This window comes from Neophocaena asiaeorientalis, unplaced genomic scaffold, assembly GCF_003031525.2.
Source record: "Neophocaena asiaeorientalis asiaeorientalis breed wild unplaced genomic scaffold, Neophocaena_asiaeorientalis_V1.1 scaffold280, whole genome shotgun sequence".
Taxonomy (NCBI): domain Eukaryota; kingdom Metazoa; phylum Chordata; class Mammalia; order Artiodactyla; family Phocoenidae; genus Neophocaena; species Neophocaena asiaeorientalis.
The window spans coordinates 3,489,234-3,512,377 of record NW_020185321.1 but is presented as its reverse complement, the minus strand read 5'-3'; the positions used below and the strand labels follow the sequence as shown (position 1 = coordinate 3,512,377).

Genomic DNA, 23,144 nt, shown 5'->3' with positions numbered 1-23,144 from the left:
CGATATGCAGGCCTCTCACTGTTGTGGCCTTTCCCGTTGCGGAGCACAGGCTCCGGACGCGCAGGCTCAACGGCCATGGCTCACGGGCCCAGCCGCTCTGCGGCATGTGGGATCTTCCCAGACCGGGGCACGAACCCGTGTCCCCTGCATCGGCAGGCGGACTCTCAACCACTGCGCCACCAGGGAAGCCCCACTGTCACCATCTTTAAGAGAAGATGGTGGCCTGCACCAGGAGCAGGCAGTGGGGAGAAGTGTCAGATTCTGGGCATGGTGGAAACACGTATCTGTTGACAGGGAACAACGTTCTTGCTTTAGAAGGAAGCTTCCCTGGCACGTTCCGGCCCTCATCCCAGGCTGGGTGGGGCCATTGGTCCTTGCAGAACCTCTTCAGCTCAATTGGGCCCCACGCACAGGTATGAAGTGGAAGAGGCCAGTGAATACATAGATCCAGTTACCTGGAAAGATTGGCTTTATCTGCTAAAGCTGAACCTACGCAGAATCCAGCGACACATAGCATTTCCACTCCCGGCTACGTGCTCGGTGGGGGACGTGTGTGCACATGCCCTTGAAGACTGCACAAGGTCCTCGGCAGCACTATTCATGATAGCTACAATCCGGAAACAGCAGGCACGCTCACCACCAGAAGACTGGGACACACTCACCCGGCGGAACACTGCCAGCGCTGAGAAGGAACAAATGACAGTGACCCACCGTGGGGGGTGGCTCACCAGCGTGATGTGGAGCAGTGGGAGAAGCCAGACTCAAAGAGGTCTTGGTTTTTTATTCCATTTACATCAAGTTCAAAAACAGGCAAATCTAACCTGTGGTCTTGGAAGTCAGGCTCCCCGTGGGCAGGAAGACTGACAGGGAGGGGCCTCTGGGCACAGAGATGCTCACTTTGTGACAGGCCATTGTGCCGAGCCCTTAGGATTCTGGTCCTTTTCTGTATGTATGTCAGACTTCAGTCAAGAGGTGACTTTTTAAAAGTTTAGTTAATTATTATTTTAAAAATCTGTGTTTATGCACTAAAAATATTGTCTGGAAGGACGTTCAACAAAATATTTGGTAGAGATTGTTTCTAGGAGATAAGATTATGGATGGTTTTAATTTTTTTTCCTCTGTGTAGAAAATTTCTAAAATCTCTTCCACACACACACACACACACACACACACACACACACACACACACACATGGCTGAAGTTCATTGGCAGTCTGATGCGGCCAGGGCTTTGCCAGCTGAAAGGATGTAGTGCTTTATCCCAGAATTGATACCGAGGAACTCAGGAACTCCACCTAATCGAGCACGTCAAGAATAAAGGGGAATATTTGTTAATTGAATGTCATGTTATGTCCTCAGTTATGCCTCATACAAGATAGGCAATTCAGAATTCCCAAGTATCCAATTAAAATGCTAATTATCTCATACCTTGATAAGGCCACCCTCGCGGAGAGAGAGAGTGGCTTCTCCCTGGCACTGCCTCTCCTCATGCCCTGACCACCGCCGTCTTTACGCTGCCCTTGCCTCTGGCAGGCGAGCTTTCCCCTTCCAGGATCTCTGCACCCCAGCGGCCCCTCCTGGAGCACCAGCTCCTGCTTTCCACAGGCTGGCCTGGTGCACCGTCCCTGGGATCGGTGGGCCATTTGTCCTGGCAGACCCGTTCCCGCTCAGTCTGGGCCCCATGCACAGACTAGAGTCCAGGGCCCTGGAAGGCATAGCACAGCATCATCCACCACTGGTGTTTGGGGAACAGAGAGCCTTGCCCCACCAAGTGCCCCCACCGCTGACAGACGCAAGGTTTAGAGGCATCGGGGTCAGAAACCCTGCGTGGACCCCAGGCTCAAAGGGACTCTTTTGAGGGCTTTCCTGACCACAGCACATCACCACACTGACCTGCAGTTTCCTCATCAGTAAAGTAGGAAACCCTCTCCTCCCCTGAAGGATGGTCCTAAATGCCAAACGCTGCAGGTAGCTGTTGGGTCTTTCTTGCTGGCCAGGCCTGTGGGAGGTCCTGGGAGAGAAGGCGGCAGCAGGCCCCATCCGGCCAGGGTTGCAGGTGGTCCTTTGTCCCTGGTGGTGCTGCATCGGTGCAGGCTGGGCCACGAAGCTGTTCTCTGAGCTTATTATTTATTAATAATGCATTTCTGGGTTTATTCAAGGCTTTAAATCCGTCCCTTCTTGATGTCATTCCGTGTGAATGCTACTTGCTCTTTTAAAACATGCTCGGAGCCTCTCCGTGGTGGCTCCCTGGAGTGCTCTGCGTCTTTCTTCACCAGGGGGCCTGGGGAAGGAGGGGGACAGGGCAGCCCCCCCAGTCTACCACCGAGTCCCGGTACCTCCCTCCCGCAAGAAGGCCCTCACGCTCTGGCCCTGCCCGCCTTCGTAACCCTGTGTCCTAACCGCCTGCCCTCCTAGACCCTCTGCTCACCCAGGTGGCCTCCACCACCATGCCCATCTTCTCTTGCACGCTCCTGTTCCTGGCTCGGCCTCCTGGGAACCGGACGTGCATCGAGGCCCAACCTGGGAGGGCATGAGGTGCCTGATGCCACCCACAGCCCCTGACCTCCCTGGCTGGCCCCGTCTGCTGGCACTCATGCCCACCCTGAGAGTTGGGCGACCCTTGCTGCCTGGGGCAGCCCTTCTGCTGTAATCTGGGGCAGCTGCTGCATTTTGTGCAGGGCTGTGGCTATCTCCTCATCAGATGATACACCTCAGAGGGCAGAAGCTAAGCCATGCGGCCAGGAAGGCTCCATGGGCTGGATTTGCGGGCACCTGGGGAGTCCCAGCAGTACTGTCCCTGGAGATCTGGGCCTTGGAATCTGCTGTCCCTGCCCTGTTAACCCCTCTCCAGGCACCGACGGATGGGCCTGCCACAACTGTCGCTACAGGAACCCCATCGACGTCGTTATTCACAGCACAGACTCTCCCAGGTTACTTAAAGGTTCTCATTTATGCCTGGATACAAAGCATTTTCTACCAGTGTCTTGCTTGGGAAAAATTTATAGGCAAGTGTGTTAGGGGGATGGCCATGTCGGGGAGCTTCAGGGACCACCGCAAGGCGGGCAGCAGGGCTTTGGGCAGACCCTGCCCTTCCCTCTGCTCGTCAGGAAGCCCCTCCTGCTGCCTGGGGAGGCTGTGGGCCATGTGCCTGGTCGGAGTGCCCCCCACCCACGCTCCGTCCAGGTGAGCAGGAAGAAGCTGGGGTGGTTAGGCCCACCTGACCCTCGCACTGCACGTGAGAGTCCGACTGTCTGAAAGGGCAGGCGGGGCTGGTCTCGGGGGCTGCGGGCACTGCTGCCTGTCCTTCTGACTGCTGCCCTCTTATGGATAGACCAGTCATTTCTAGCAGTTCTGTCGTGACTCTGTAAAATCTGCCTGCTGTGTTTTCATACTGTACTTTTAGGTCTTAATTATCTAATATGTGTTTATAGTGTCGATCGGATGGTTCTTCTATCAGAAGTCCTGGGAGGGTCTGGCCTGCTGCTTGCTGTGTCTGACAGCGCTTGTGGACTATTCTCACACTGCGAGTTCATCTTCAGTGTGTGTGGGGTGTGTATATATATGTGTATATGTACCTGCACGTGTGTCCGTACGTGTGTGTGCACATGCAGGGACTGTGGCAGATCGCGGCTCTCCTGCCTGGGTGGAGAGTGTGACCGCTCAGTTTGGCTCCAGGTATCACCAGTCAGGGAGCAAGTTTTTTGTTAGTTTCCTGGCTTTGGCGTTTCCAAACCATACAGGTCGTTCACACTTGAACCTGAACCCCGTGGAGGACAGACCTATGCTGCGAATTATGAGGGAACGTTCATCATTTTTTTCCCGGAGCCCGGGAAGCTTCCTGGTTGCCTCCTGCGGTGCTGGTGAATTTTCTCCAAGGCTCTGCATCCCTGCCCAGCCCCCAGCTTTATGTTGGGGAGGGCTCTCAGTTCTGGCCCCCTACCTCTGGTTTGTCCGGGGCCTTCTCACCGTCCCCACACGGCAGCGAATGCCAAGGCCTCCAGGTTAGCAAGACCAGCAGCTTCATCGTCTCTTCTGGCCACACTTTGCTTTTGTCCTGTGGATGTGGCTCTGCTTATGACTTTTAATCAGCACCTCTGAGTGTTGGGGGTGGGAAGGCTTTTAGCTGCATTCTCTACCTTCATCTCATTGTGGCTCCCAAGGGGCTGATGGGTAGCTCGCAGCCAAATTCGGCCATAGACGTGTGTCATCAGTAGTCAGCCCCTCAGGTTATGCGTCAGCTGGACCCTCACCTGGTTCACAGTTTGCCATATTCTCCGTAAAGGTCTAGTGGGTCTTTATGAAGTGTCCTCCCGTTGCTGCCTGGTCTGTGAGCCATCCAGTGGGAATGGGGCACCTCTGCTGCTGCGGTCTGTCCTCCACGCCTGTTCTTGCCGAGCTCTGACCGGGCTGTGCGGGAGCCTCACGTCGAGCCTGTGGCCCCAGTTTGGAGCATCCTTAACTCCCCATGCCTTGAGAATCAGAAATATGTCAGACCCAGGGTCCTGGGCCACTACACTTGCCCCAGAACTTGGGCGCCTTTACGTGTCCACAGCCCAAGGCTGAGGTCCCAGGGAGAGGGGCCCTTGAGGTGTGTGAGCAAAAAACGCAGCCCGTCGAGTCCACGTGTTATGCCACTAGAGCATCAGTTTGTTCTTGTATCATGTCAGACAGGTTCCTTTGAAACAAAATCAGATGCTGAAGTCCAGCTTGAAGGACTTAAACCCTTTTCAGGGAGAGTGACTTTCCAGCGTGTGGCGTTTCCCCTCCTCTTTCCAGCTCTTCCTTGGGGGTGTGGCTTCATGTGGCTGACAGGTAATCCGCGCTGCAGTTTGCAGGTGAAAACTGGGTGGGCCATTCCTTAGTCTGGTGCTTCTGTGAGTCATGCCTTTCAAAGGCTTTTTCCTTAGAAGCCAAGGCATGCGATGAAGGCTGTTTCTACTGCGTAGGTTACGGGTTAGGGAAACACCTGCTTCTGAGACTGGCTGCAGGTGGGGGAACCGATGCCACCCCGTTTCCCCAGGCTGAACCTTCTGATTTGTTCATTCACCACCCCTCTGCCTGTCCCCTGCTGTCCCCGTCACCTGGAGAGTGGCGGCTCCCCTCAGAGCCCTGCTTCTGTCTGGGCAGGGCATCGTCCCCCCAAGGCTCAGGGAGCCCTGTGGCTCCGTGGCCCGTCGGCATCCCCCACTCACCGTGGGCTGCTGTGTGGAGTCCCAGGGTCTGAGGCCCCATTGTCTGGGTGGGCGGTGTGGAGCCGCCTCAGGGCCCTGACTTGGCCTGGCCGTCCTGTGGCCTCGGAGAGACTGAGGCTGAAGTTGGGGGCAGCCGCCTGAGCGCTCCCGCCACGAATACGGGGGCAGCTGATGCCCTACGTGGCTTTCCTCACCTCCCTGGGCGGTTCCTGAAATCCTTTGTGAGGAGGAAATATTTCACTTGCAGATACCCAGTTACTCTGTGGGATTCGTAAAGCAAGTCTGAAAGCTGATTGAAGATAGCAGAACTGTTCGTGCATGAGAACTCCTTAATACCGAACCATAACAATTATGCATAATTTGTGTTTATAGCGCCTGGAAGGTTAGACTCCTCAGCACAGACGTGCTCTAAAACAGGCCTAGAACACGCAGGGCAGGATCGCCACTTCGTGTGCCCACGGGAAGCCTTGCTGTTCTGAGCACAGCCCTGTGGTCGGCCGTCCCTGCCCTGGCGGTCAGTGGGTAGGGTGGGGTCCACCTGGACCTGCTTCTCAACCAAGGCCATCCGGAAGGCTGGGCCCGAGCTCTTGCCCAGGCCTCAGGGAGGGGGTGAGGGCAGGCCCCCACCGTTGCCCCCCTCCCCGGCTGGGTTCTGCAGAGGCCGGGGCCTTGGAACGCCGAGTCCCACGCCCAGATGACCTCCCATCCCCCAGGTCCTGCAGTGTATGGTGGGGGGAGGGGCAGGGTCCTGGCATCTCCAGAGCTGTTGGCAGTGTCGTCTCCCGAGGGTTCAGCACTGCTCGTATGGTGTTGATGTGGCAGTGGCTCATCCTCTGACCTCTGTCACACCCCGGGGCTTGCCAGGCTCTGCTGACCTCTGAGCTCCTGGAGGCCTCCCCTGGCTCTGTCTCTGTCTGGGCTCAGCCTGAGGGTGGGCTACCGGCGACCTGGTCTGAGGTCTCGTCTTTCCCTCTAGACCTTCTCCTGGCCTCCCCTGCTCCAGGTGGGAGCTCGTCCAGGGGGCCAGCCGGTTTGTCACTTGGCACAAGTAGGGAAAAGCTGGGCCTGCCCCCAGACCCTGCCTTTCTCTACCTGCACACGGACCTGCCCCTCAACCCTGTCCTCTAGGCCAGAGCCCAGTGGCTCCTGCTCTCCTTTCCCTGCACCCCTCCCTGGGTCCAGGCTCAGGGCCTGGGTGAGTCCAGCACTGGGGCTGGGAGAGCTCTCGTCCCTCCCTGGCTGTGCATCCAGCCCCTCCTCGTGTGGGAGGATGTGGCCACTGGAGAAGGGGAGTCACAGGGAGACGCCCCCTCCCGCCCTGCAGAGGCAGGTGGCCCCTGCCCTAGCCCATCTCCCTGCAGGACCAGGGCTGTCTTCCTGATGGGCCTGAAAGGCTGGGCAGCGCCGTGGCACTGGAAGTGGCGAGCTCTTCCAGCCTTGTCCCCGCTCCGCGCTGACCTCTGTGCTTCGGTGGCCTGTGGACTACAGGCTACCAGCCACAGATCCACGCTAGGGAGTTCAGGCCTTCCTGCAGGCGCAGCTGAGCAGGGCCTGGGCTGAAGATTTGCACGGGGGCGGGGGCCGTGCGTGCTCCGGTGACTCTACTCTGACACGTCTTCCTTCCCCCGCAGCCTCTTCGAGCACTACTGCTTCTCCCGGGGCGGCATGCGCCACAGCTCCTACACCTGCATCTGTGGCAGGTAAGCGCGCCTCCTGGGCCGCGTGGGAATGATCACGGGAGGAGGTTAGGGAAGGCGAGGGGACCCCACCGTCCTCCCAGCTTAAACGCACCTGTTGTTCCTATGCCCGAGGCAATGCCCACCTAAGCCTTAGAAGTCGCTCTCCCCTCCTAAGGCTCTGGGAGCAGAGGATGCTTCTGCCCGTCCTGGGCAGTGCCGGGTGAGGAGGGGAGCCGGCCTGCCCGCTGCCGTGCCCTCCCTTCCCGTCTCCAGCTGGCTGCTTCTCGTGGGGCTGGTCTTCCTCGCCCCCTCCACACAGGCACGCTCCCAGCATGGGGGGCCGGACCATGACCTCAGGCTATGCCAGCTTCTGTGTGCCGGCGGTGCAGAAGGAGCTGGATCAGTGCCGGAGGCTGTGGTTTTGCGTGTGTGTGGCCGTGTGGGGAACAGCACAGCCGTGGGTGGGTCTGGGGCTCTGTCGTGCAGGGTGTCACGGTAGGCGTGTTTGTGTGTGGCACGTTGTGGCTGGGGGCGGGGGCTCTGTGTACATCCTGTGTGTCACCCGCACTTGGCCGGGTGTGCTTTGGAGGCACAGGGTAGAAATGACCACGAGTATAGGGGCAGCTCACGGCCGTGAGCTTGCACTGCTGTGTGGCTTTGAGGGGCACGTCCTGGGTGTGGGCGGCCCCCTCGTCCCCCAGGCTCACCCCATCTAGTCTCCTTGTGCTCTCCCCTTGGGTCAGAGGGTCTGGCCCCTGTCCAGCCAGGATGGAGCCGGCAGCTCTGCTGCTCTGCACAGCCTCAGCACGTGAATAATACATGTGAAAATCTCAGTCCTTGGAAATGTTCTTCTCTGGCGGAGAGAGAGAAAAATCATTATTTCTACTTTTATGATTCCTAAGACTCCCAAACAGGACCATAAATATTACACCCAGTGGGGTTTTTTTTCCCTTTCGACAGACTTAAAAGTTTTTTTTTTCTTAAAGGCATCGCTCATTAGGGAAGTGTTCTCAAGCAGAGGGGCGAGGTGCCACTGGCTCACCGTCTGTGGCCCTCGCCTGGCAGACCTCCACGGCGGCCCCCTGACACAGCCCGGCCCTTCCCACTGGGCCTCCCCTCTCCGCTAGTCACCAGGAAATAAGGGCTTCTTTGGAGTCCCTTACCTGGGCCCGCAGGCCCTCGCTCCCACATCAGGCCCAATCCCCAGCGCCAAGGCAACCTACCCGAACAGCCTCAGCCAAGGGAGCGCTGCCAGTGCCACTGCCGTGAGCCCAGAGGTTGGCCAAGAGCTGTGTGACTGCAATAGGCCAGGGCCACCTTGCCCCTCACCCCCACCTCAGGTTGTGGACCTGGTCCAGCGGCCCTGGGCCCCTGCTGCAAGGTGGACAGTACTGCCCTTGGGGCAGGGAGTTGGGGTGCTAGCGCCCGGGGCCTGCTGGATGAGGATGGGCTGTTGACCTCCCCCTGGTACTCTGCAGTGGTGAGAACTCGGCCGTGCTGCACTACGGACACGCCGGGGCCCCCAACGACAAGACCATCCAGGACGGAGACATGTGGTGAGTGACGCCAGCCCGCAAGCTGCCCTGGTTCTGCATGTGAACGGCGCGGCTGCGGTGGGCCTCAACCCCAGAGGTGGCTGACCACGGCCTCTTGGTCCCACCCTGACAATGCTGACCACGGTGAGGTCCCCCCGTTGCTCTGGGTCCAGACTTCTCTGCCAAGGCTTTGGCCTACACGTGGCCTCCTCTTCAGGACCGAGGAGGCCCCGAGAGAGGGGAGCGGGGGCCCCGTGTTGTGCGGGTGAGGTACCACCTCAGAGGAGGGCCTGTGCCATCTCCCAGCGCCCACCACGCTCACTTCTCTGGCTTGGTGCTGGGAGGGTGGGCATCTCAGTTCGGAGCGGAGAAGACCCCTAGGGAGTCCCCCGCCCTCTGAACCTGCCGGCTCCTGCCTCAAGACTCCTTGGCACGAGCGGAGGTCAGAGGTGGTGCTTGGCCCTCAAGGCTGTTGGCAGGGCTTTGCTGAGCATAGTGTGATGTGCTCCCTGCTCCCCACGGAGCCGTGACTAAGCAGACGTGGGCAGGACCCACAGCCTCCAGCCCTCCGATGGACTGTGCCCAGCAGGCGGAGTCGCAGACCCTGCTCCCAGACCCCAGTGTGTAGGGCTCATCCTGGGCGTACGCGCCCCTCTCTTGGGTAGGCGCTCTGGCCTTGGCAGGGGCCTGTGGGCGCCTCACTGACCTGGACCGGCCCTGTCCTCCGCTCACGGGCACTCGCACTGCCCGCCTGTTCTCTCCACCACCCAGATGTCGGGCAGAGCCAGTCCAGGCTGCCAAGGGCTCCCGAGAGCCGTCCAGAGGCCACCAGCCCCACGGGACCACCTGTTTTGGCCTGCAGACATCTTGCTGTGGTCACCGACCCGCAGATGAGGGCAGGAGGGGTGCGCACTGTCCCACCTGGTCCTTCGGTGCCTTTCCCTCCTGTTGCTGAGGCACCTGAGCCAGGCTCCATCGCACTGCTTCCCGCCAGTGCCATGCCCCCTCTCGGGTCGTACGTGTGCCCTGCTAGGCTCCATCCCCGAGCTGGCATTCCGGTCCTGCCTGCAACACTGGCCAGGAACCAGCCTCACGCAGGGAGTGGGGAAGGCCGCACACGGGGTTCCCTGGCCCACAGCCACCGGGGGATGTGAGCCAAGGGATGCCTGCTTCTGAGCTGTCACTGCCCAGTGTTTTCAGAAACCCGCCCAAGTTCAGGGTGCCCCTGATGCAGGGTGCACCAGGCACCCACTGGCTGCGGTGTCCCCTCACCCAGCGTCAGGAGCTGGATGGATGTTCTGGCCCTGGCCCCTGTTGGCAGGAGCCCAGCTCAGCCTTCTGGGAGGAAACAAAGCCTCTTAATTCCCACTCTGAGCCTCAGTTTACTTGCTGTCGGTGGAGATAGCACACAGCACTTGGCACGTGGAGATAGCACACAGCACTTGGCACTGCACTGGGCGGCGACAGGGACACGTTGGGACCACAAGTGCTGGGTGGACACACGCTCTCTCAGGGGCCTGGGTCAGCAGGACAGGACGGGAGCACGCAGAGGGGGACACCCAATGTGGACACAGAGACCACTGCCGCTCACTGCAACCCCCACCCCCACCCCCAGAGTGTCTAATGCCCTTCCTGGCATAGGGGCCAAGGGCGTGCAGCAACTTTGACAGGGTTCTCCCCTGTGCCTGGTGCCAGGGACAGCTCTTTATGTAGATTTGCTCACCTTGATCCCATGAAGTGGGTGTCTCCCCCTCCCCTCACTCCCCCCGCCCCCGCAACATGTAGGCAAGGTCACTGAGATACAGGAGCGTCCAGGTGCAGAGCCAGAGGATTTGGGGATGGGGTCGGCTGCCTCCGGCTTGACTCAGCTGGAGACTAAGGAAAGTGGAGGGGGGGGTCCTTCCCTTTGGTGGCCCCAAAGGAAGATCGCCTGGTGTCTTCAGGGACTCACGCTTCCTAGAACCTTTCCTAATGCTTTTGACTCTGCGGCTCCTTCTGGCTGGGCCAGGATGTGGAAACCCAGTCCCCAGGCAGAGGCAGACCTGAGCCATACCAGTAGGCCCCAGCTGTCCCTGTCGGAGGGTTCTGTAGCAGGGCCACGTGGCTCTGAGTCTTTCTTCTCTGTGAGTTTGGCACGGCCCAGAGGAAAGGACTGCTTCTCCTCTCTTCTCTTTATGTGTCCTATGACAGTCCTCCCGCCGTGAGAGGCTGGCTCCGGGGGCCCTTGGCGTGGTGGGGCCCGGCTGACCAGGGGTGCCATGCAGCAGGCCTCCTCCACACGTCCAGACGCTGTGGCCTCGACCCTCCTGGGCAGTGTGTGGCACCTGTGTCTCTTGGTTGCAGCTTTAGAGACAGGAGTGATCCAGGGAATCCCACGGATGTTAATGCCAAGCCCAAGCTGGTGATTTTATTTTTCTAGTGCTAACTCTGAAATGTAGCCAGTAGAATAATTATGAGTTTATTATAGTCAATTTTTTATGCAGCATTTAGAACAACATGTTTTGTTGATTACTGCTACTGCCAGGTTGCTGGCGGCATTTATAATCCATTGTTTTATTGAAATTGATCTGCCAAGCGCCTACTGTGTTTGGTAAATAATAGAGCACTCTGTTATCCCAACATAAAATTCACAGCACTTCATCATAAGGTACAAAACCAAAATATAAGCATGGTGCAGAATTTTTCCTGAAGCTGAGCGTCGCCCAGAGCCATGACTGTTTTCCAGGTGCCCATCGGGTGGTACGCTCTGCGTCTCAGTTCCTTGATGTTGGGTGAAAATGCCCCAGAGATAGTTTAACATTTAGGAGTGGGGCTGTTTGGGGGCCGGAGCTGGTCCAGGACAGTCAGACTCTGCTGGAGAAAGTGAGGAGTAGATGCCGAGGGGGCAGCCAGCCCTTCCCATCCCTCTCCCTCTGGTCCCAGACGTGTGATGATGAACACAGAAGGTCCCCAGTTCAAGTCCCTGCCCTCCCCCTCCCTAGCTGAATGGCCACCCCTCTGAGCCTCAGTTTCTCCATCCATCATTAGGGGAGAGACAGCACCCAGCTCTGAGGACTGGGATAGTGAGGGCAAAACGTTGAGTGTGGAGCCCGGCACAGGTGACTCCTGGCAGGAGAGAGCTGCAACACGGCGACATCCCCAGAGCCAGCAGCGCACGTGTGCCCCTGAGGCCCGCCTTCCAGCAGCTGGTTCCAGGACGGAGACTGGAGGCGAGAGCCATCAGCAGAGCGTGTGCCGGGCCCAGTGTATTCAGACAGCTCTCTGGTCACGTGGTTGCCTGCTCTGTGTTTTCAGCCCCCAAACTGTCCTCGAGGCGCATGCCAGGTGGAGCATGTAGCCGGCCAGGGCCACCGTCTACTCCTCTGTCCTTCTGAAACCAGGCGCCTCCCGGGAGCTGGGCCGGGAAATCGGGGCCCCATAAGTTAGACGCGCTGGTTCTTACTCCACATCAGACGCGTCACCCGAGAGCTGAGAAGAGGACTTGGGGGACCACTCCTCGCACCACGCCAGCCCCCGCCATTTACCTCGGCTGGATGCTGGCCCGCTTGCTCTGCATGGATCCCGGCGTGGGGAACTGGACTTTGACGTGGCCTCAGGTCCCCACGTTCCTCCCCTCTTGGCTGGTTCAGAGGCACAAGGCCTCTTGTGGGGCCTCTCGGGGCTTTGCTGTTGCCTCTGAGAGCCCTTTCCTGCTGTGGCCCTCGGGATTCACCATGAGCCCTTTCACCAAGTTGCTGTCCTAGAGAAGCCGTTAGCTGCTGTTTTCATTTTAAGGCAAAAGCAAGCAGACCTTCTAAAACAGGGTAGCGAGAGTGCTGCGCGCTTCTAATTAATGCTCTTGCCGAGCTCACACGGGACGGTGTCGAACGTCATCGAAGGCCCTTCCTGGGTGGGGGCCCCAGGAGAATCCCTCACCACCAAATCAGTCCTGACCCTGTGCGCACAGGAGTGGCTGGGGTGGCGGTCCTCTGAGTCCTCACGCACTGCCCTCTCCTCCCAGAACCAGCCTGGGCTTTGGAAACCAGAGTCTCCAAAGGTGGGTAGAAGCGCCAAGGGCTGGTGCCCTGCCCGTGGGCCACCAGGGAGCGCCACTGTCCACGTTTAAGTCCCCAAGGAAGTAGTGCACCCAGAGTTGGATGCACTCTTGCACTAGACTCCCCGCCTCCTCTGGGCCCAGCAGGCATACCCCAGGGGGCAGAGGTAGGGAGGGTCCAGGGTCTGCGTCCAGTGGGGTCTGATTTGGAAAACAGCTGGGACACCGCTCCTCACCTGCCACCTCCTCCCTCTCCCACCATCTGATCAGGTGGCGGAGGAGTGGTCCCTGGGGTAGCGTGCCCTGTGGCCCCTATCAGAACCTTCTAGGTGCCCCAGTCGAAGGATGCCCCGGCCTGGGTTGTCCAGCGGCAGACAGCAGGTGGCTGGTGGGTGGCGAGCCGGACCTCCCAGCACTGGCCAGAAGAGGGCAGCGTTGCCTCAGGACGTGCTTGCCGGGCTCATCTCTGCTGGCTGTGGTCTCTGTGTCCTGGGGCGTGGGAGGGGGGCGGCCAGCTCGGTTAGTGGGGGAGACAGACGCCTGTCCCAGCGCATCCCTCAGCAGCCAGCCTGTGTCATTTCCTCTCCTTCCCTGTAGTGGGACGAGGGCCCCTTCTGTCTCCTTGCCCCGATGATGGTCAGCCTGAAGCCCCGGCTTTGCCCTGCTGACTGGCGGAGGGCTGACACAGCACTCCTGGACCGAAGCCCAGAGAAATAAGGGCTACTCATTTCCTCCCAGGGAGGCCCCGGAAGACACCCGAAGTGTCGCTGGCCTGAGGGTGGTGTGTGCCGCTGCTCCCCGAGTTGAGGTGGTGTCAGACACTGTCTGCAGGGCTGCCCGGGCTGCCCCGTCCTTTCCTGCCACAGAGGAGGAGCCAGGCTCACGATAGGGGCCTGCAATCCCCAGCACACACGGTGACAAGAGCAGGCACGTGCTGTGGGCCTCCTGTGTCCGGATGGAACTGTTGTTACCTTTCTACAGATGACATGGGGAGAAGCAGAGCACCAGTGTGGGCTGTGTCCCCAGGAAGGACATTACTCGGTACCGGTCTGCTCTGAGGTGTCCCCAAGCCCCTGCTGTCCTGGTGCCTGAGGTGCCTGAGGCCTCGGTCAGCTTTAGGGAATGAGTGTCACCTCTAGGCCCAGCTTCCTGATGCCAGGTCCAGCCCAGACGCACCCCCACCCCGCCCGCACCCGCCTGGCTGTCTCCTCAGAGGACAACGCAGCTGTCACCAGGCAGCCCCCTCCTGAGGATTGGATGGTCTTAAGGACATGCCCCAGTCCTGGGGGCAAGAGAACACTCTCAGGAGGGCACAGGCCCTGGTCAGCCATCTGTCCAGACCAGTGGCCGTGGCCTTCAACCTGCCGTCCAGGTTGAAGCAGCCTTTACGTTATAACCCAGGACCAGGGGGACAGACATGCCTAGATGGTAACCAGGCACCCTCACCACGGGGTTCTGTCCGTTCTGTGTTGTCTGTTTATGCTCCTTCCCTGTATCCCACACAGTTGACGTCACGACTCACAGTGTGAAAGCACCAGTCCAGACAGCCCGGGTGCTCGCAGATACCATGGGACACTACTTACCAAAAAGTGGAACGAAGCATGTGCTGTGCGCGTGACACCGACTCACTGCCTCCCCCGCGGAGGCCACTGCCCTGACGCCCAGCCCTCGCCCCGCTGTGCTGTGGCAGCAGCCAGCCCCGGGTGGGCGCCCGCTGTGTCCCAGAAATAGGTCAGACCGGTACCGAGTAATGTCCTTCCTGGGGACACAGCCCACACTGGTGCTCTGCTTCTCCCCATGTCATCTGTAGAAAGGTAACAACAGTTCCATCCGGACACAGGAGGCCCACAGCACGTGCCTGCTCTTGTCACCGTGTGTGCTGGGGATTGCTGGCTCTGGGGGTCCTGGAGCTGGTTGCCCAGGTGACTTCCCTGTCTGCCTGGGCCCCACAGGAACAGCTGTCCCGTGACTGGGTTGGGGAACAGGGATGCCCAGAAGGCAGTCTCTCTGGGGAGAGAGCAGCTTGGTGAGTCAGCCTGTGGTACGGAGGGAGCCTCCAGGGCTCCGAGTGGTGGCCTTTGCCCCGCGGGCCACACCTGGGGCTCGGCATTGCACCAGAGGTCTGGCTGGGAGCCAGTGGGTGGCCCTTGGGTCTTGTCTGGCCTGCGGCACATGAACGGGAAAGTGACCAGTACGCCTCCCTCTCTGTCTCATGCTGAGGTCTGGAGGGAAGCAGGAGTTTCCCGCAGCTCAGAAATCCCCCAGCCTGGTCTGGAACGCAGACTGGGGCAGTTGCAAGTTGGGGTCTGGAATGCTGTGACTGTGACGGATAGGTCATTGAGTTAGTGCATACACACACGCGTGCATGCTCAATGCCTTATCTGGGGTGGGAGGTAGCTGAGAGCGAGGCGACGGCCCTGGAGCTTAAAGTGAAGCTGCAGCCTGTGTACACAGCGGCCCTCGTATAAGCACTGCAGCATTTCCCCCAAACCCTCCCCAGGCCTCACATCACTGGCCGAACCGTCTCGTAGGCCTTCTGCCTGCGGTGGAGCCAGGGGGACTGAGGAGGGCCTGGGTGGGCCGATGGTGGCAGGTAGCCCGGGCCTGAAGCTGCCCAGGAGGAGCCAGCGGAAGACAGAACCTCTCGTCTGAGCCAGAAATAGAACCAGATGAACACATGTGAGGATTGAGACGCCAGCATATTGCTCGGAGATGTGTAATATCTCCCCAGATGGCTTAGATTATCACACGCGTTCACTCGGCCAGAGATGGTAAGGTCCCCGGTGGGTGTCCCCAGGCAGCCGGGGAGGACAGATCCGGCGTTCTCGGTTGAGCCAAAGTATGAGCGAATTCTCCATCATCAGCGTGCATTCAGAGGACGGATGGAGTGGACACAGAGGAGATGATTTATAAAAGGCGATGGCTTTCATCCCTGGATTCCAGAATGGCTTAAAATCTGAATAACTTATACATGTAGGAACTCTGAGGGGGATTTAAAAAAAAAAAAAAAAAAGGCGAAAAAAGATAGGGAACTGAGAGCACAAAAATAGACGTCAGCCCCGTGCCTGAGCGTCGCTGGGCAGGATGGAGCTGGCCAGCTGGGTGTACACTTCCTTCTCCAGAAAGCGGATGATTTTAAAACAAAAAAGACAGCTGAAGTTTTCTAGAACCTGAACAATAAAGCCAGACTGGCTGAGGAACTCCAGGCACCCACCTTCCCACATTTTTGTTTCTGAGAACTTGGTCAGGAGTCTCGTCTGTCCTGGGGAAGAGTCCTGTTTTCACTGCTCTGGGTGACTCCAGTGTTTGGCCTGCTCCTGTGGGCTTCCTGGCTTTTTAAATAGTTTAATTTCTGTTTTTGTTTGAGATCTGCACAGTCCGATAGAAATTTCTGCCGGGGGCGCTGCTACAGGTTGCCCTCTGATGTGGTGGCCCCCAGAAATCCATGTCCCCACGCCCCTGGCTCTGTCCTGTCTGCTCAGGCCGTTCCTGGGCCTTCTGAATCAACAAACCACAGACGATTTTCCTTTGTTGCGTCTGAGGAGCCCAAGTGAGAATGCTCTGCTCCCCGGGTGAAGCTAGGCCGTGGCCCCATGCGGTTCCACTCCCCAGGCCTGTCTGCATGCTGGCCCTGGCGGACGTGAACATGCAGCAGTGGTGGCGTCCGCGTTTTAAAAGTGGGGAAGCTGAGGCCCTGAAGGCTGAGGGCCAGAGCCAGGACAGGAGAGCCCATCCCTGGGCTCTGAACTGCTAACCATCGACTTGGGACTTTGCTGGACCAGTGTTCAGAGCCTCAGTTTCCCTGCAGTTTAGGGCTAAGATACGCCCCACCCTCCTGGCCAGCTGGGAAGGGGGCGGGAGGGGAGCGGGGATGTGCCCTGGGCAGGAGTAAGGCTGCAGACAGCCGTCAGCCCTAACACCCTGGTGCATCTGGAGCATCCTGGAGAGCAGATGCCTGGGCATGTCTGCTCAGGGCTTCTCGACATTTGGTCCTCGGTTCCCACACCGGGCCTGGGCGGGTCCCCTCAAGTGAGGCCCAAGTCCCCCTTCCGTTGGCCTGCCCCAGGCAGGGTCCCCCAGCGTCTGTGACTTTGACCCAACGCGAAGTCTCCCCTGCCATGCCAGTGGGGCTCTTCCCCCGCCCTCTGAGAATCACCTGAGTTGTTATCTGATGCTTTTTGCACTATTGACACTGTTTATGGTGTTTTGCAATCAGAAAAAGACAGGAGATTAAAAAGTGCCCGACTGGGGACTTTGGATTCCAGCAGGGCGTCTGCGGATCCCGAGCATTCGTGTTTTTCCTTTAGAAGTCTGTTTCTTGTGGTGTCCCCGGTGCTGCTGTCAGGCCGCGTGGCCCAACTCCTTGCTCCACTTGTAGGGCCAGTTGCTGGGGGTAGGGGTCCCCAGAGACAGGCACACAGGCAGCTTCTGGAATGTTGGTTGAGCCATCGTGTTTACCATTAGAATTTGGGTTTGGGTGAGAAGCCCTTGCCACGGAAGGCGTGGCTCTGCCCCCCACCCCCCACCCCGGGCTCAGACTTGCCAGGATTTGTGCGGCTGCAGACTGCCCCCCAAGGGGCAGAGCCAGGCACAGAGAGGACAGACCTCACCGCTTCTACCCCACCTGGTCCTGAAGACACCGCAGGGGTCCAGGCCTGAGACTGGACTGATGTCCCTCTGTCGGTTCTGTCACTGTCAGCATCCTGACTTGGCCCTGACCCCGTGTTGGGGTCAGGGGGCTGGTGGGTCCCTGCTCTGTGCCTGCAGTCGAGCAGCCTGCTGGGGTGGGACAGGATGTGGAGGCCGCTCAGTCTGGGCACCCCACTCCCCTCAGCGTGGGTGACCCAGTGGGAGCCAGGCTTGGACCCAGCAGCCCCTCACTTATTTTGTCTTATCTCACCGTGGAGGATGCGTAGGGCAGGATTCTCACCCGTCCTTGACCAGTAAAGGGTGTGAGCGCGTGGTCAGGCCGCAAGGGTGTGGGAGCGAGGCTCCCTCCTCTCCCTCCCAGCCCTGCTGCCCCGGGGCCCTGTCACGGGGTGTCCAGAGGGCAGGCTCAGCTGGCCCGTCCTCCTGACTCAGCAGCCTGCCTGCCTGTCCCAGCACCGTCCTGCCTCTGCTGGCTCGTGCTCCCAGCTCCGGCTTCTTCTTTCCTCCCCCTCTCTACTCCCACCTTCTGTGCCTCCTGGTCTCCACTCTGTCACCTGGAGATGCTGGGGGCCACATGGCCCCCGAGTCGGGGACTTGGCCAGCCGGGCCCTGGGAGAGCACACTGTCCCACCCCAGTGGGGAGAGGGCCACGCTTCTCTGGCCAAGGGGACCCCAGAGCTGGAGCAGAGCTGTCGGCTGGGTTTTCACTAGGACACTGGGGCCTGCAAGAAGCAGGCACTGCGGCTCAGCCCACGTCTTCTGTCAGGCGGGTGCACCTGTCCCAAGGACCCGTCCAGCTCCCATGAGCATTGCCTCGTGGCCTGCAGCTGTGCCCCATGCTGGGTGCCGGGTGGCCCTGGGAGGGTCTGTCAGAATGCCCTTGTGGAGGCCAGGTGGCAGGCGGGGGCCTGGGGACATCTCCGCCCCTCCCCCTCCCCACAGCGGGGCATCCAGAGGCCTGGCCAGCAGAGGCTGTGAGGGGAGGTGTGTGGGCAGCCCCAGTGCCCCCAGCCTTCCTGCTCTGGAGTTGGAGGTCTCCTGGGACGCCCCGTGGTTCCTTGGCCGCTCGTGTACCATGAGGAGACAGCAGGGTCGGAGGGCCCCAAGCTGCTGCCTGCACCGGCCACCTTGCAAGAAGGCTCAGGCTCAGCGGCCTTGGGCGCCGGGTGGGAGGGGAGCGTGGTTGGAGGGGACGGGTGCCCCTGAGTGTCCCCCTGGCCTCATGCCCCACTCCTCCTGCAGCGTTTTCGACATGGGCGGTGAGTATTACTGCTTCGCTTCGGACATCACGTGCTCCTTTCCCGCCAACGGCAAGTTCACCCTGGACCAGAAGGCCATCTATGAGGCGGTGCTGCGGAGCTGCCGGGCTGTCATGAGCGCCATGAAGCCAGGTGAGGGCAGGGGCGGGGCCTGCAGGGAGGACCACCTGGCGTGGGGATGCAGATGGCCAGGGGGCAGGGCACCTCGGAGAAGCAGGTCCCGCGCTCTGCGACCTGCATCTGTCGCCCCCTCTCGTGCTCAGCCAGCGAGGCTCCAGATGCTGGCGGGTCCCCAGCGTCCTTCCTGGGAAAGGGGTCTGACCACCAAGCAGGGACAGAGCTGGGGATCGGGGAGCTCATCCCAAGGTCACCCCGCATCCCATCCGACCTCCACCTGCACATCTTCCTTGCCACACTGGCCACTGGGATGTCAGCATGTCCTCTGCCCTGTCCCAAAGCAGAGTCTGTTCCAGAGAGGGCTTGGCAGCTTGGACACCGGCCTCTGGTTGCACGTGGAGCACCCTCGTTCGCGGCTGCCGGCTGTGGCTGGGTTGGCGGGAGCTGAATGTCTCTCCGGTATTGGGGGAATGGTGAGAGGAGGTTGCGGGGCCATCTGAGCACCTGGCGTGACAGGGCTTGAGGGCTGGGCTCTGAGTTCGTGCGGAAATCGGGCACTGTGGCAGTCGGATTTGTATCCCTCCGTGGAGCTTTTTTTTTTTACAAAGAGAAAAAGAAGAAAAGATCCTGAGCCCCCAGACTGTAAGGCCCCAGTGTGTGGCCCCTTTTGGGCCCAGAATCTGATGGCTCGGTTCTTGGCCTCCGCGGCCCCGTGGCCAGTTATTGCGGGCCAGGTGCTGATCGTGAGGGGTCCTCTGCAGCTGCCCCCTTCAGGGGAGGCAAATTGTCAGCAGGGCTTTGTGGATGCCCCCATCCAGCACTGGGGCCCACTAGAGGCCAGGGAGCCCTGGAGGGGTGATGGGCCCGCACCCTGTGTCCAGAGGGAACAGAGCTTGGTGACCAGATGAGTCCAAGGATGAGGAACTCACATACGCCCCAGAAAGGAGACAAGGAAGGAAACCTCAAAGCTAAGCTCCTGCCGGGCGACAGTGTCGACGAGACTTGCCTGGTTTGGCGGCTGGGAAAGAAAACAGCATCTTGTGCTATAACTGTGTTTAAAAAGCAGCAGCGGGCTTCCCTGGTGGCACAAGTGGTTGAGAGTCCGCCTGCCGATTCAGGGGACACGGGTTCGTGTCCTGGTCCGGGAGGATCCCACATGCCGCGGAGCGGCTGGGCCCGTGAGCCATGGCCGCTGAGCCTGCGCGTCCGGAGCCTATGCTCTGCTACGGGAGAGGCCACAACAGTGCGAGGCCCGCGTACCGCAAAAAAAAAAAAAAAAAAAAAAAAAACCACGAATAAAAAAAAAGAAAGCAGCTCCCTCTAGGTAGGAATTAGTACGGACACCTCCAGGACAAACCGTTGCGTGAAGACACAAAAGTGCAGGAGGGGGTGGCCAGGGGACCCCCTTTTGTGAAAAACAGGACGGCGAGAACTTGGATCCACGTGTGCTTGGAAATCCACAGAAGAGGTGCAGGAAGGGAACCAGACAGACAGGGTGGGGCGTGGGGAGAAGGGAGAGTGTTCACCAGGAGCCTTTTTACACTTTTTGACCTCTAAACCTCAGAATGTGTGACCTGTGACCTGTAAAACCCGGCCTGTGTGGGACAGTCACCCCGAGTGAGGGACATCTCCTCCTCCTCCTCCCTTGACACCCTCGCTTTACCCCAGGGAGAGAAGGAATAGACGGTTCTGCTCCGCTTTGAACATCGGTCGTTTAAGTGATAAGCCTTACAGATGTAGCAAGAGGTTTGGGCCAGTGAGAGTGGAGGCGCCTGGCCCCCGAGGTGGACGCTCCTCTGGGTGAGCCCCGTGACCCCTGTGCACCCACGCCCCATGGCGGGCCCCTCTGGGAGCGTGGCGTGGGCCTGCGTGGACCCGAGCCTGGCGCCGGGCCGCGGTACGGCAGGATGGAGGGCTGCTGCCCCACCCCACGCTGGAGACAACGGGGTGGGCAGCCTGAGGCCAAGGCCTATGGCGGTGGTGGTGGGGGAAGGTTGGCGGGATGTCGGGCAGGTAGGGATTTGGAGGAACAGTGTCTCCCCTGGGGCTCTTCGCTCACCTTGGAGCTCCGGGCTTCATGTCCCTAGCACTGCTTAGCCCCGTCCCTGTGCTGAGACGGGTGGCGGCCAAGGCCTGGCTGACCCCACCCACCCACAGGAAAACCTGCTGCGGCCTGGGCAGGACCTGAGTGGCGCCTCCCTAGCTGGTGTCCCCGCCAGCTCAGTCGGCTGACCAAGCAGTGCCAACTCTGCCCAGAAGGTGGCCGGGCCCACAGGCAGGTCCCCGGGGCGCCACATTGCACTAAAAGGGCCTGGTGCGTGGCCCTGGCACCGAGGTCCCGTGGGGCTTCCTGGCCATGTCACTTCAGGGGCAGTTAGTTATAAGGCTTCAGGCCCGGCCAGGCTGGGCTCAGCTGAGCTGGTCCCTGCAGACGGAGGCAGACCTCCCCCGGTGCACAGTGGGGCTTCGAAGTTCCCTTGTCGCGGGGTTGAAGCAGAGCCCCTGCAGAGCTCCCCCAGCCCACACCCCGTGCTTCAGGGTTGTGACACACAGTTCCCCAGGGGCCACATGCGGTACGGGCCGGGAGGGATGGGGGTCCTGCCCACAGAGCTGCTCTCACGTCGGGGCAGGTCGCCTCCCCACGGGCAGCTCAGAGGCCGTGGCCAGGTCAGCCCTGTGCCCTATCCTAGCGGAAATGCCCCTGGTTTGTGGGTTTGGCTCCTGGGCCAAGACAAACACCCGCTGAGACTGCGTGACTGCTTCCTGAGCCTTCCAGGGAAGAGTAAATAAAGGCGGCCGGGGTCACAGCAAGATGCCCAGAGGAGAGGCAGGGACCAGCACTCGGAGCATACCAGATCCTGGCCTACTGCCCCGGGACTGAGGAAAGCAGGCCTGGGGTCAGAGGGGGAGCGTCCCTCACTGCCACTCAGAGACAGCCAGGGAAGGAGGGCTGAGCTCACTCAGGGGGCCGCACGAGGTGGCAGGGGCAGGCCAGGCAGCTGCCACACCTGGGAGAACGCCACCCTCATCTGCCCCGCGGGAGGGGATGCGGCGGCCACGTGCCGGCTTCTGGCCGGGTGCAGTCGAAGCTCTCCAAGGCTTCCGTGTCCGCCCCCCCCAGCCCCGTCTCCGCGGACACCCAGGAGCTTGCCGATGGGACCACCCCCGCCTCCGCCCCGGCCCGCATGAGGGGAGGAGGCACTGTGGGGAAGCCTGGGGCCAGAGCCAGTGTCTGAGCTGGCCGCAGGTGCAGGGCGGGGTAGTTCTGCAGACTCCCGGGGTCAGGGTACCTTTGCCTGCTCTGCCTCGCTCCCTGGGGGTGACAGGGGCTGCAGCAGCAGGACTCCCCACAGGCCTCGCCTTAGACATGGTGCGGAACGCAGGGCTCTGGCAGACAGAGGTGCTGGGAGACCGCGCCGTCCAGATCGTGAGCGCCCTCTGGCAGAAGCCAAGACAGGGAGGGCTGTGTTTGGTGAGGGCCCTGTGTCCCCACTCTGGCCTGAGAGGCTCCCTTGCTGGCCGAAGGGCAGTGGGTGAGTCCCCGCCCTCCCTGGCTTCTCCGCCAGGGAGGGCGGGGAGGGACCACGCGGAGACCACGTGAGGCAGCCGCGCTTAGCTCGGCATCGAGGCGCCTGCAGCCTGGGCACGTGCTGCCCCTGTCCTTCTGCAGGGTGAGTGGGTCCCCAGAGGTCCTGGCAGCAGGCAGGGCTGTGTGGTGGGGTGGACTGGAAGCCCTCAGCCCTGCGCCAGTGCGGCCTGCCAGACGGTTCCCTGCAGCCCGTGGGGGCCTGCCCTGGGACCCTGGCCCTGAGCCTGCCCTCCTGCACCCCCAGGGCCTGGCGCGCTATCATCCCCCGAGGGCCATTGTCTTCAAATGAAGTGAGCTCTTTGTCTGGATGGGGCTGTGAGGATGTAGCTCAAGGGGCCCTCTGCTGCCTTCCCAGCTCGGCTCAGGGCCTTAGAGCCCCCAGGGCTGTCACGCTCTGGGCAGGAGGCCTCAAGCCTGTGATGGATGCTGCCGAGGCCCTGAGGAGCCGGCCCAGGCAGCAGGCCCAGCAGGCTCCCGGCCCAGCAGGGGAAGGTGTGGTCTGAGGGGGGCCAGGTGGGCACAGAAGACCAGCCAGTGACTTGGGGCTGCTCTGGATACATAGTGGGGCCTGGGCACTGGGACTCTGGTCCCTCTGAGCCAAAAGGCAGGTGATACGGCACAAACCCAGATGCTGCCCTGCCACCCTGGGGCCTGAGTGCACAGAGGAGCGGCGTGGGGGCACACCTGAATCCTGGGCCCATGAGGTCACAGCACTGGCTGCAAGAGAGCCACGAGGGAGGCAGGGGCTCCCCGTCAGGCCAAAGGGTGACCAGCCTCGGAGCGGGGCATAGGCCCCGCCTTCTCAGGGTTCAGAGGCCACGACCTGCCATGGCTGCGCCCGTGTGCTTAGCTCTGGCAGCGCGGGAAGGGGCAGTCAGAGAGGGCTTCCTGGAGAAAGCCTCAACACAAAGGCCCATAGGAGGAATGGGAGTGAGACTGGGAAGGCGAGGACCCTGGAGGGGGGTGGTCCCAGCTGAGGGAACAGCAGGTGGAAGGCACGGGGGCACCAGTACTCAGGAGTGGGTGAGGGATGAGGCTGGAGCGGGAAGCTGGGCCGAGGAGCTCGGGGCTCTGTCCTCAGGGAGCCGGGG

The 23,144-nt window shown here is 60.6% G+C and overlaps 1 protein-coding gene across 1 annotated transcript in view; it reads left to right on the top strand.

Annotated features, from left to right (window-relative positions):
• Nucleotides 1-23,144, top strand: part of PEPD (peptidase D) — a 120,477-nt gene that overhangs the window by 89,301 nt on the left and 8,032 nt on the right. The window contains exons 10-12 of the mRNA XM_024734053.1: nucleotides 6,823-6,891; nucleotides 8,349-8,426; nucleotides 18,331-18,479. Coding sequence (XP_024589821.1) covers nucleotides 6,823-6,891; nucleotides 8,349-8,426; nucleotides 18,331-18,479 — 296 coding nt within the window. The remainder of the gene's footprint in view (nucleotides 1-6,822; nucleotides 6,892-8,348; nucleotides 8,427-18,330; nucleotides 18,480-23,144) is intronic.